The sequence below is a fragment of the Pteropus alecto genome, unplaced genomic scaffold, assembly GCF_000325575.1.
Source record: "Pteropus alecto unplaced genomic scaffold, ASM32557v1 scaffold15, whole genome shotgun sequence".
NCBI classification, from domain to species: Eukaryota; Metazoa; Chordata; class Mammalia; order Chiroptera; family Pteropodidae; genus Pteropus; species Pteropus alecto.
In genome coordinates this window covers 1944341-1957526 of record NW_006436286.1, presented here as the reverse complement: position 1 = coordinate 1957526, position 13186 = coordinate 1944341, and the positions used below count along the sequence as shown (strand labels likewise).

The window sequence follows — 13186 nt, the reverse complement described above, 5'->3', positions numbered from 1 at the left end:
CTACTACCTGTCACCTTGTCGCACACAGGCTCTGCCACGTCGGAGAACTCAAGCTAAGTCTGGCTTCCTCCCACTCTCTAGAACACAGAAAAGAGTCTCTGAAAGAACAAATCCGCCAGCACCAAGTCTAATATGTCAGACTAACTCATTTCTAGCCTCGGTAACCGAATTTTGAACATTCCATAAAACCACTGATTTCGTCCCGGCATGAAACAGAGGTCACTGAACAAGCAGGACAGAGGTCTGCCTGAGAAGTTCCAGGCTGCTGAGAGAGTAAATCTCTAGGGAAATTGTGTTTTCAAAAACAGTTTTAAAATGGACTTTAACGATTAACTGCATATAACTAAACACCAAGACAGTGTAACCGAATTTTGAACATTCCATAAAACCACTGATTTCGTCCCGGCATGAAACAGAGGTCACTGAACAAGCAGGACAGAGGTCTGCCTGAGAAGTTCCAGGCTGCTGAGAGAGTAAATCTCTAGGGAAATTGTGTTTTCAAAAACAGTTTTAAAATTGACTTTAACGATTAACTACATATAACTAAACGCCAAGAGTATTTTTATTACTTACAAGACAAAATCACTTTGATCCTCTTCTTTGCTGGAGTTCAAGACAGCGCTGTTTACCACATCATTAAGAGAAAAGTGACTTCCTAAATTTCAGTTGCAAATACAATTTTAGAAGCATCAGATGTGAAGCTTTTGGACAAAGGACCAAGGGAAAGCTGCAGACATAAATTTTAAAAACACACTTGTCTATATAGCACACTGATCGTAATAGACTATTTTTTTAGCAACAGATTTCATTTAGGTTTCCTGCAGAGTGTCCACAGATGACGCTAATGATTCAATAAATAAACTGGCCGCCAGGGAAGATGCACTTTACTGCAGAATGTCCTGTCGAGCGGCAGGAATTTGGCCAGGGCCGTAAGGCAGTGCCACCAAGCAGAGTCAGAGCAGTGCCCCGCATCCCTGCCAGGACGCCGAGTGACGAGCCACAGTCTGCTTGCTCCGTGCGCACACCTCCACCTGGGCTCAGCTCGCTGCGCGGGACTCTCCGGCCGCCTCTGCCACCGCTGCCACACGCTCCCAGGGGCAGGACCCCGTTTCCTGCTCACCACTCACGCCCAGTAACGCTCCCTAGATGCGAGCTGACAAAAAGAGCGAGCAAGCTCAGTGGCCAGATAGAATCAGCGGCCCCTTCTCTGTGGTACACTAGGGTTTCGCTGTCATCGTTCTGTGTGCGGAAAGTGTGGGCTTCATTGCGATTTTTATAAACAGGAGCTACCATTATAAACCAATTACGAGAACGGATTTCTAACAAGGCCACATGAAGTACCTTATCGCCTATAATTAGAAGAGATTACACACTGCTTTTCTTGACCGAGTACCCCTGCTATGAACGTCCGTTAGCAATAAACGTAACCACTATACTCACAGGCTGCGAGTGGCGCACTCGTGGGTCAAAAAGGAAAGCGACCTCGTAAACTTGGCGCAGCAGCCCCTGCTGTAGCACCAGCCTTTCTCTACCCGCATCAGGGAATCCCCGCCCAGCTTCCCTGCGGGGCAGAGGGCGAGCGACACCCCTGAACCGTGCAGTGCCGCGTATTGTAGCAGGGAAATAGGAAATCTGTACCCGATTCCTATTTCCCTGCTACGATACGATTTATGTCTGCAGCTTTCCCTTGGTCCTTTGTCTGGTACAAACATGTGTGCTAAACTCGTCACACTGGTGACCTTCGAAGCACCCTGATCACCCAGCCACACCCAGCTGCACGTACAGCTGGCCTCTGGACTTCTGTCCGACACTTACGATTCGTGTTAGCTACGCGAGGCTGCCAGATGCCAAACATGAAGTTACCAAAGAGAAGTGACACTTGAGTGCCCCGATTAAGTCCATACCCCTAAAAACGCCCACAGTATCATGCGACTAGACTGCCAGCGTGTCCGGCTGTCACGTACCTGTGCCCGAGTCAGCAAGAACTGGTCGCTAGGGCCTCGGTTTCGAAGGACGTAAACCCTGGGTTCCCAGCTGGCTGCACAGCACAGTAACCAGGGAGCATCCAGACCTGCCGGCGCCAGGCTGCGCCCCGGGGCTGCGCCCGGGGGTCCGCGGGCTGGGGGACATCAGGACTTGTTCCGTGCTAGCGAGTGGCACGGTGAGACCGCTCCTGCCGGAGCGCACTTGGGGCGCCCTCCCCTCGCCCACTGCTCTGGCCTCAGCGAGCGGTGAGTCCGGTCCGCCCCGGGTCTGCTCCTCCTCCCTGGCCATGGCCGCCCTTCGCTTCTACGACTGGGCCTCGAGCACCGGCCCCGTGCGGCGGACCCTGCGCTTAGCTGATGGGGAGGGGGCTCCCACAGTCCCGCAGAGGGGCGCCGGCCGGGGCCGGCCACACCCACCACCCTCACACGCTCAGCTCAGTTCCCAGAACGAAAGGTGACCCAGAGCGTGGCGGGCCACCACCGCCACCGCCACCACCCACATCGCCAAGTCCTGCTGGCTCCGGCTCCTTAACCTCGGTGGCGTTGGCCTCCTGCCCTTCCACGGCGCACACGGCCACTCAGGCCCATGCCAGTGTCACTCATGTAAGAATCAGTCTATTCGCCTTCGTCCCTTCTCTGCAAGTCGTCCAACCTCCCTTCGACCATTCCCCAGGCTGCAAGGCGACCTTTCCAAAGGCAACTGGTATTTTTGGTCCTCGGTTTAAAAGTAACAGGAATATTCATTCCATCCTTAAGATCAAACCCACGCTCGTCAAGCTCTGCCACACCTGTGCAGGCCTGAGTGCCAGGCACGGCTGTCCCCCAGTGCTGTGCTTCCTGCCAGGAACCCTGCCCCCCAGAGGGCACCATGGTTCCTCCCATCTTCCTCCAGGTTTTTATTCACATGTCACCTACTTCGCGGCAAGGCCTTTACTTTAAAACATGCTTCCAGGAAAAAAATAAATAAATAAATAAAACATAAAACACGCGCTTCCCCAAACCTTCCTGCTCTTCTGGTCTCTCCACCCCGGAACTTACCACCATCTAGCGTGCTCTGTGTCTCTCTCATTTAATTTCTTGCCTGCCTCCCTCCCGCTAGAACACAAGCTCTGTAGGCGCAGAGATTTCTGGTGCTCACTGTCCTGTCAGAGCCTGGGATGTGGCAGGCCATCAATGACACTTGTGCAGTGAATAATTGAACAGCTCACAGAGTTCTCTCGTGCTTCCAGACATTGGCCATGATGTCTTCTCTGCCTGGAATGACATTCCTCTGTGTTTGGGATGGGATCCAACTCAGCTTCCAAAACTCAGCTCAAAAACCCATGTGACGTGCTCCATGGCTCTGGACAGACTGAGGTAAGACCTCACGCCTGACTCCCACAGTGCCCCATCCTGCTTCTGGAGGCCTTGACCACAGTGTTTGGGGCTCCTTCTTCACCTTGTACCCTCAGTACCCTCAGAAACAGTTGTGAAATAAGATAACAAAAGAACGAACGACTTAGATAAAGCAATCAACACGTATCTTAGTGTAGATTATATAGACACTTATACGCGGTGTATGCGATTTCAAGAATACCCTTAAAGATACTCTTACTAAAGTCCTCTTGACATCATTAGCCCTTTTGATTATAGCTCACGCAAGCTCTGAGTTATTGACTAATAATATCCAAAGTCTAAGACAATTGCCTAGTCGTCATCGAAAAAGGCTGAGTTTGCTTTCCTCTTTCTTTCGCGTTATTTCGAAGGTTTGTTTCGTTTCACACTCTACCTTTCATTCGAGTCTCCATATCCATACTGCTTTAGCCCAGAGAGCATCACCATGGGAGCTAAAGACTGCGCGGGTTTGGTAAACAAAGCATTGGTGCCGAAGACCACCGAGGAAAGGGGTGACCTGGAACAGAAAAAGCAGCATGGGTCTCTACCACGCAGAAAGTGACAGGTGTGTGTACGCGTGCGTGTACATGTATCGAGGACTTTTTTTTATCTATTAAACTCTCCCTGCATCTAATAGGACGATAACAGAAATAGTATAGTAAAGAGCCAAGAACTTATCCTATTAGTTATAGATTAGGAACCCCCGGTCATAAGGGGTCATAGAGCTGGAGGGGCCTAACTCTTTAGATGAAGGGACTAAGAGTCAAACAGGAGACACAGCCAGTCTCGTGGTAGTCACTGAATTAGAGCTGCGTGTGCCCTGGCCTGTGCCGAGTGTGCTGTGTGGACGGTTTCTCATTTAAGCCCCATACAACCCACTGGGAAGATGTCACGCCTTTGAAAGACGGGGAAACAGATGAAGTTGTCCCCGGTCACGTAGCTAGTCAGGAGTGGAGCTGGGACCCACACCGGCATCTTTCTGCCCAATTTCACTAAGGACATCTTTAACGTGTTCCTAGTAAGAACTCTGCCATATCAGGATGGCTTTTTTTTGGATGATTAAGTTATGTCATGTAAAATAAATCAAGAGCATTGACTGAGTAACCTGGAATCTTGTTATTTTTCAACCAATGACGGAAACCTTGTGACTAAGGAGGAGAAGAAACGGGAGGAGAAAGAACTAGAAGAAAGGAGAGATGAGATCAGAAAGGCCGAGATGAAGGTGAAGAGCTTGAGTTCCAGTCCCAGCTCTCCGGGCTGCTGGTTCTGCCACCTCGAGCAAGTCAACCCCTCGACAGTCTTACTCCCCCGAACGCGGGGATAACTGTGATCCGTGATGACACAGCACGCTGTCACCGCTTTCCGTCTCCCCCACCAGACTGTCGGGGCTGCACGGCAAGGCCCACTCCCGACCCTCCTCACTGTATTAAGTTCTAATCCGACTGTACCGGGATGACAGCTGGCCAAAGCAAAACAACCATTTCAGAAGAACAGACGCTAAGCACGCTGCTCTAACTTAACTGTATTCATTCACCAGTCTTTTCTTTGGGTTTTTTTTCAAGTATGGGCCCACGGATGACAGTCTGTGCCATCTCTCTCACGTGTACAGTGTCCATATGACACGATCTACGAATTCCACTATCAGTTATAGAGAGAAAACCTGAAGTTGTTTGTAAGGCAGACTGAGCACAGAAAACCTTCAGATTTTTATGACTTTTCCCCAAAATATTTACAGTTCTCATCACATCAGATTTGAAAGTAATTCTTTTTACAATTATTCTTTAGCAAGTCTTTCTAAAGCATTCAACTTGGTTTTCATAGAAATAACTTTCATTTCACACTGACATTTCCTAAGTTTATAAAATATACGTGCAATTAAATGTCATAATTATAATAATAAGTGCACCTGACAGGAACAGATTTGAAACAGAAAGTGCTGACTTGTGAGAATACAAGTTACGAGAGCAGAAAAACACAAGTGTCCTCAAGAGAAGCATATGGCACATCAGGTGCATAGGAGAGTATGTTTCAGGGTAGCGGTCCCCAACCTTTGTGGCACCAGGGACCAGTGCTCCTATGAGAATCTAATGCCTGATGATCTGAGGCGGAGCTGAGGCGGTGATGCCAGGCCTGGGGAGCTGCTGCAGATACAGATGGAGCTTCGCTCCCTTGCCCGCCGCTCACCTCCTGCTGTGCCGCCTGGTGTCTAACTGGTCTGTGGCCCCGGGTTGTTTTAGAGGGAGCATCAGATGACCCGAAGAATCTGTGCCAAGACCTGCTGTACTATATCCCCAGCACTAACCATAGTGCTTGACACTCAGGAGGCAATCACTGGGTATCTGCTGAGTCAATGACATCTACCACGCAAGGCTGGTGTGAGGCTCGGACGGGCAAAGGCCAGACAGGGCTGGCACACGTTGCATCTGGTAAATGGTGCCCCTCCCTTTCCAGTTTTTGAGACCTTTTATTTATTTCTGCCCGGACATATCCATAAATCATTTGAGAGTTATAGTATGTTTCCTGGAGTTATTGCTTGTTAATTCATTCATGTTTCAAAAGTGATTAGAGCCAGTCACTTTCCGAGGCACTTAGGGACACAAAAGTGAAGGCCTGGACCTACACTGGAAGGAGCTGACTATCTTGTCACTGCAAATGTGACTTGGCCACAAAACCCTGGAACAGGAAAGGAGTTCTATAAAGAGGAGATTGAGCAGCTGGATTGGCAAAGCTTTCCTCCATTTTAGTTCATTAAAAAAAAAGGAAAAAGAGGCCACAAAGTCTACATGTTTCTACAGAGCTAATAACGAACATCTCGGCACATTCCTTTCTCATCTGTCCAGTAAGGCACACGTCAGAAAACGTTGGCCAGTCAAGGGAATTTTACAGCTAATCTAAAACACACATAACCCTACCGAAGGACAAAACCTCCCCTTATTGGCTTTCACTTTTTCAAGTAAAAAAAAAGATAACGTGGGCTTTGCCTTATCGTCCAGTGTAATAACGCGACTTGTGATACGTGTAACGTGACGCTGAGCTGTCACTGTGGTTTCTGAGTTTGACCCTGTTGTGGCACTGGCTGTGTGACCCTGAGGAATGAAATACCACGATGTCCTCTCAGAAGCAGGGACACGGTTATGGATGTCCTATGATGTTCCAGCTCTGAGGCCTCTGTGACGGTCTCTCAGATGCGTGGTTTGAGGCTGTAATAACCGAGATCTGGAGACTCGTGGGCCCTGCCTCCATGTGATAGTTCTGTAGCTAATACTTGAATAAATACACTACTTACTGACGACTGAACTTCAATAAATCTGCATCAACGATGTCAGCTAGTGGCAGGTTGAATAAACAAAAAGAAGCTTGTACGATCACCCTAGAAACAATTTTAAAATACACATGTGAAAATTTTACAACCAGGAGGCACAGATTTTGTTAAAAATCAAATATTGAATGAAAGTTAACATTTGGTTTATAAGAAGGAAAAATGAAATAATATAGTAAAAAAGTAAAGATAATTAGGCACACACTTCTATCCGCCCAAAATATTACATATCTACGAATGAATAATTCCTTTTTAAAATGAAATAACTACTTCTGCTTGAGATTTTAAAAAATGTTTTTTATGCTTTGTCTTCAGTCCCAAATGACTACTTACTCATTTAATCTGCTTAAATAATCAATAGATTCTCAAGAATGAAACATGCCAGAGAAACTCATTAGATATTTTTCTCGACATGAAGAATAAGTTAAGAACTATAAGAGGGCATATATTTTAATTACGATAGGACAATGAAAATGGGAAGGCAGTTTAAGTTAAAAAAAAGCAAAAAATTTTCGTTGAAAAAAATCACCATACAAATGTCATTTTAAATTTGGTACAGCCGGGACCACCACTACAGACTTAAAGAATAGTTATCTACGTGGGTTCTGATGAAGCTCCACAGAGAGTCAATCCTTTGGATTAATTACTCTCCACTACTAATTTGTTCTAAGTGCAGATAAGTCTCCATGAAAATTTTCTCAAACTGTTCCAGCAGGGACCTGGAGTAGGACTCATTAACTCACTCACCCAAAGTGCATCTTCTAAGGACCCACTGTTGCAGATGATGGGACCCCAGGGGTAAGGAACTAGACCCTACTCATAGTAAGCTCAGTTCAGTGTGGGCCACGGACAGTCACAGGCAGGGCCTAAATGCCACAGCGGAGACGAGCAGAGGGCTTTGGGGCCACACAGGAGGGACGCCTCACGCAGATGATGAGATCAAGGGAGTCTACCCAGAGCAGCAGGTCCCCGAGCTGCGGCGTAAGGAAACCTAGGAGAGAGCCAGGCGAGGAACGGCGACCAGCTGCACGGCAGGCACGGAGCTGTCTGAACGGGAACTGCGAGGGGCTTCTGTGCGGGGTGGAGTTCAGTGTGCGTGGAATGACAGGGAACGGGGCGAAGAGGGAACGGGTCTACCTGACAAAGGACTTCCCGGTCACCATTTGGGGTCTATCCTGAAAGCGAGGAGAACGCTGTGCTATTCTTGAAGCACTATGGAGGGGGTTGGAGGGGCTTTGGGCCGGAGGCACAGCCGTGCAGGAGGCTGCGGACAGGGCCACGAACAGACCGCGAGGGCCGGAGCCGCGGGGGCGGCCATGGGAACAGAGGGCGACGGGCTCAGGGCGCGTCAGGGGCGGACAAGCACGGATGGGCAGCACACTGCGTGTGGGAGACGACGGCGAGAGGGAAGGCAGAGGTGCTTCGCGATCTGGCCTGGGCAGCCAGGCAGGTGGCCGGCCATCCCCCGGACGGCACGCGAAGGCACAGCGTCAATGAAACGCGGCTCCCTAGCAGGTCAGACAGGAGCTCAACTCTACCTCAAGGTCCCATGTGTCCTCAACTCTACCTCAAGGTCCCAAGTGTCACATCTCCTCAAAGCTGGCAACGTTCAGACAATCGGGCAGAAGGATACGACGACTCTGCCTAGAAGCTAATCCTGAACACTGAGGCTTCGGTGCTTCGCAGGGCAAGAGGCAGGGCCCGAGGCAGGCCTGGTTCTGGCGATGGCGTTTACTTACATGACAGCAGTGAGATAAAGAGCCAAGAAGTAATGGTGTCGCTGTCCAAGAAGCAGCATGACAATGGAGGCCGTTCCTTCCAGGTAGAAAGAAATTAAGATGATTTTATAGTAGCCAAACTTCTTCAGCCAGGACTGGCTCATAAGGACAAAGCACTGTAATGAACACAGGTCGATGGCAGGTTAAGATGGGACCCCACAGGCTGTGCTTACTCCCACTGACGGCCCAATAACTGTCCTCGGCAAAACATAAAATTGCTTCTGAATTATAACATCGCTTGAAACACACAATTAATACTTTCCATCATGGTTAGAAATGCTATTATGCACATATGTCTATAAACATTGACTAAAGACAGTAATATTCGATAAATAACAAAGAAACAGATAGTATTTCCTAAAAATAAACCAGGAAATGGTTTCCTTCATTTTTATTTTCACACTGACATGAATAGATTTTACTACAACCATGTGAAAGAATCCATCACTTATAAACCATGGGCAGTGCTTTATGGTAATGGGAAAGGTCCAACTCAAATCTAAAATAAATCCAGGTTTCAAAATTTGGGATGAAAGCCCAGAACTCACCTAGCACACAGGCGGTAAAACAAACATTTATTGAACAAATGAATAAATATTTCACTATTGTTCTTACTGTAATATCCGAAATGTATTTTTTATCCTAAAATCAAACACCAGAGGTAAACAATAGTTTACGATTCTATGTACATTTCTTCTGGTTTTGTCGCCTGCTAATCTTATATATTTTCATAATTCTAACAGACTCGTATTGAGAGCTCAGACTTACATTTTTCCTGCATTTCTTGCTACCAATGAAAAAGTTCATTGTTCTAGACTGAAAAGCCTATGCTAAATATACTTATGTACATTAACAGAGATCAAAAGATACCTTGTTTTCAATTAAAAAAAAATTGTTTAGCCCTGAAAAGTTTTCCCTAACCAAATGTACACACATTACAATTAAAAGAGAATTTTGGGATGTGATTCCACAGTGTACGGTGAGCATGTCTGCTTTACACACAGAAGGCCCTGGGTTCACACCCCAGTGGAGCCACAGTCCATGGTCTACGGCCATGCCACCCCGAACAAGCCTGATGTCTGATCTCGGAAGCTAAGCAGGGTCGGGCCTGGTTAGTACTTGGATGGGAGACCACCTAGGAAGACCAGGTGCTGTAGGCATAAATAATAATAATAAATTAATTAAGAGAATTTATGGTTCTTTCCCCTGACGGAGTTTATGGCTTACTTCACTCCTTTCAAGTAATAAGAGCTCATGTTCTGGACACTAAAAACAAGGACTCCCGTGATTGCTGTCATGATCTTAGCACACACACCCGGCAAAGAGCTCATGTTCTGGACACTAAAAACAAGGACTCCGTGACCGCTGTCATAATCTTAGCACACACGCCTGGCAAGCCCCAACATCCTCCGACATGCCCCAACATCCCCCGACATGCCCCAACATCCCCCGACATGCCCACACAGGGCACTGACACTGTACAATGACACACTTCACACACTGAAATGAAGCTTCCTGTGCCCACTCTCTCATAGGCAAATAAACAAAACATAGGAAATTAATAACACGAGAAACGGGCCAGCCGAGTGGAAAGTGCGAGATGCTGAGGGCAGGCGTGCGTGGGTCTGGGTTCAGGCCACGTCACGGGGCTGGCTGTGTGTTCAGACGGGTCACTTCGCCGAAGAGTCGCCTCCTCCAACTAACGCCCCCCAGCTCTGTCTCTGCCTGCCACATACTCCGGACAAGGTGCTCCAGAACTGCTAGTTACCCTTACGTCCAAAACGTAAAAAGAAGGAGCCAGCGCTGAGTAATCTAACAAAAACCATGAGAAGCCGCTTTTGCTTTTACTAAAATAAAGCCTGCTACCGGCTGAGGGTTCGGGGCTCCACTCGCGTTTCCCGTGTAGGCGCTTGTGGGGTGCGCCCCAGACCCAGCGCCAGCAAGCCCATGCCAACGAGGCCGGAATCGAAACGCAGACGAGGCGGTGCTGCTCCTACATTGGGTCTAACCCGCATCTGCTGCTCTGAGCCTTAACAAGAGCCGACGTTTCCCGGGTGTTTGTGCCAGGGACTGTTTAAGCACCCTGTATGTTCTAATTCGTGTAATCCTCATATTTTTATTCTCGTTTTGCAGATGAGGAAACTGAGGCACAGAGAGGTCGAACAACTCAGCCAGAGCAACAGCTAATGGGTGTGGGATACTTTTTTTTTTTTTGAGATGATGAAAATGTTCTAAAATCGACTGTGGTGGTGGTTGCACATCCCGGTAAAGATACTAAAAACCACTGAATTATTCACTTTCAGTGGGTGAATTGTGTGATATGTGAATTACATCTCAGCGAAGCTATTCACAACAAATCTATCTACCCTTTAAAAAAGTTGATTTTACGTGTGAGTTTAACAAACTTTTTGCCTAGAGACAAGACGATACCACAGGCAAGTTTGTGATTAAAAGTGGAAAGATATATATATAGCCTAGAAGCTGACAGTACCCAGCAGGGTGGGAAGTCAGCAGCTTTCGTTTGGGGTCAGTGAATGTGAGAGCAAACAGCTTGATAAACCTCATGGTGCCCTAAGGTGAGGGCAGAGTGTCGTCTTATTGTGCACACACCATACCTGCGGCCACACTGCTAAGCTGAAAATGACATCCTCCCTGGCATGCTCTGCTAAATCAACCAGGTGAACACAGCCCGTGTTAGAGACAATCGCAGCATGCTCAGCTCTGGGGGCTGAGCATGTAAGGATAAAAGCCTTCCCCCGAAAGTGGTCTGAGGACCTCATGACACAACGTGTGCGATGCACTTGGCATAGTCCATGGCACACGGTAAACACCCAATACGCGTGAGGTACCGTTACTATGGCAGATCCGGAAACCGAACTATGACACGGGGCTTGGGCTGATGGCAGAAAGGCAAGTTCTATCGCGCAGACTTTGCGTAAGAAAGGGTGGCAACACTTAAAATATTTTAGAACTATTTCTGTCTCACATGGTTTAAATATTTTTAAAAGTTAGTAAACACTAAAAACTCGTCTAGCTAGAATGACTTCTTATCTGATGAGTATACGTAATGAATTTTAGGATTTAATTATGAAAACAAGAAAGACCCATATCTCAGGCAGGTTGTCATATTTTTGGAAGCTATACTTAGGTTAAGGGGGGCAATTCGATTAATCTACTCTTCAAACAGTGCAGAAAATAGCACGCTGCGGTCATTTTTGGAGGCGGGCACGCCGTCTACGATAATTGTCATGACCGTGGAATTTTAATGACATTCTGGAATGGCGCGACATGGCCTGTGAGCCAAGTGTTTTGCAACCCAGCTTCAAAGATCCTCGAGTCACTCTTCTCCCTGTAACGGTCACTGGCATCTTAGACGCCAGGGTAAAGCAACGCGACACGCTCACAGAAAGCCACTGATTTTCGTCATAGCTCTGCTGAGGCTTAAACGACAAAGCTCAGGGGAATGAAATTCAAAAGCTCGAATGTTTAAAATGCCACGTTCGTTGTTCGGCTCTCACTGGCTCCGCCTTCCTTCCCTCCCTTCATCTCTTCTTCCCACTATGTTTCTGCTGAATCTTGTACGTCAGGGGCTCTGAATCTTTGGGTCTCTTAATAAATGTGTCATTTTTTTTCAAACTATCGACAGAGTCAGGTTTTTCATTTCCTCACTCAGGTGAGAGTTAAATCCTCGATCCCTCCAGGAAGATACACGAACTACCACGTACCTGTGGGCAGATAAAACCCGCCCCGTACCAGACGCTCCTGAAGAGGGCAGAACCTCTCCGGGAATGAGACCCTCTGCGAAGATCATCATGAAGTTACGGAGGAAGGTTAAGTGGAAGACTTGGAAGAAATTCATTATCAGAAAGAGGCAGAAGTTTTTCTGGGTCAGGATTTGTCTCATCTGTGAGATGACGGAGGTCCAGGGGAGTTCCTGTTCACTTTCTGAGAAAAAGTTTTCCTTGGGGCTTCTTTTGGGCTCGAAGCGCCGCAGGTGGTACATGCCGGTGTAAAGGCTGGCAGCCGCGAGGATGGCAATGCCAATGGCAGCGGCCTGAAAATTGAGCAGAATTTCCAGATTGTCAGAGAGGAGGCCACAGAAGAGGATGCTGGTGGAGGCCACGAGTGCGGCTGTCTGGTTAATTTTCATAAGCGGAAGCTGACTTTCGTGTCTAGTGAAAATCTCCACAAACAGGGCGCACTGGGCTTGCTGGACGAAGGTGAGCGTGCTGTCAAAAGCACATAAGGACACCATCAGGTGAAGTCCACTGAGCCAGTCACCTTCGCTATAGTGTTTCCAAGGGAACCAAGGAAGCAGGAAGGCCAGCGCGCAGAAAGGGGCACCATACAAAACACAGCTGTGGCGGTAGGAACAGCAGTTGACCTTCGAGTTGCTGTGAAAATACCCATTCAGGTCATTAAGGACATTCCAGATCATTAAAATTATCTAGGAGAAAAAAAAACACACACAAGATGATTTCAGTGCAGTTTATAAGGATGAAAATAACCCCTGGATGTTTATTTACTTAATGTGAAGGAACCCAGGCAGATCCGTCAGAAAAAAGCTCATTGCCCTACGAACCAGCAGGGGGCGCGCCTGCGGACACATTAGGAATAGCAGCTAATGCCACTCAGAAAGCCCGTGTGGGCTCGCTTCGTCGCTGGGCATCGCTGTACCGGTGTGTGCACAAATTCTTTCATTAAATCCTTAAAACAACCCTAAGAAGCAG

General features: G+C 47.7%; 1 protein-coding gene and 1 pseudogene across 1 annotated transcript in view; one reads left to right on the top strand and one right to left on the bottom strand.

The window, feature by feature from the left end:
- Window positions 1–3552: 3552 nt before the first annotated feature.
- LOC107195728 (transmembrane protein 180) overlaps window positions 3553–13186 on the bottom strand; it is an 11492-nt gene continuing 1858 nt past the window's right edge. The window contains 5 exon segments of the mRNA XM_025047241.1: window positions 3553–3876; window positions 6646–6729; window positions 8418–8572; window positions 12182–12222; window positions 12225–12903. Of these exon segments, the coding sequence (XP_024903009.1) occupies window positions 3750–3876; window positions 6646–6729; window positions 8418–8572; window positions 12182–12222; window positions 12225–12903 (1086 nt within the window). The 3' untranslated portion in view covers window positions 3553–3749.
- LOC112480287 lies at window positions 9501–9616 on the top strand (annotated as a pseudogene).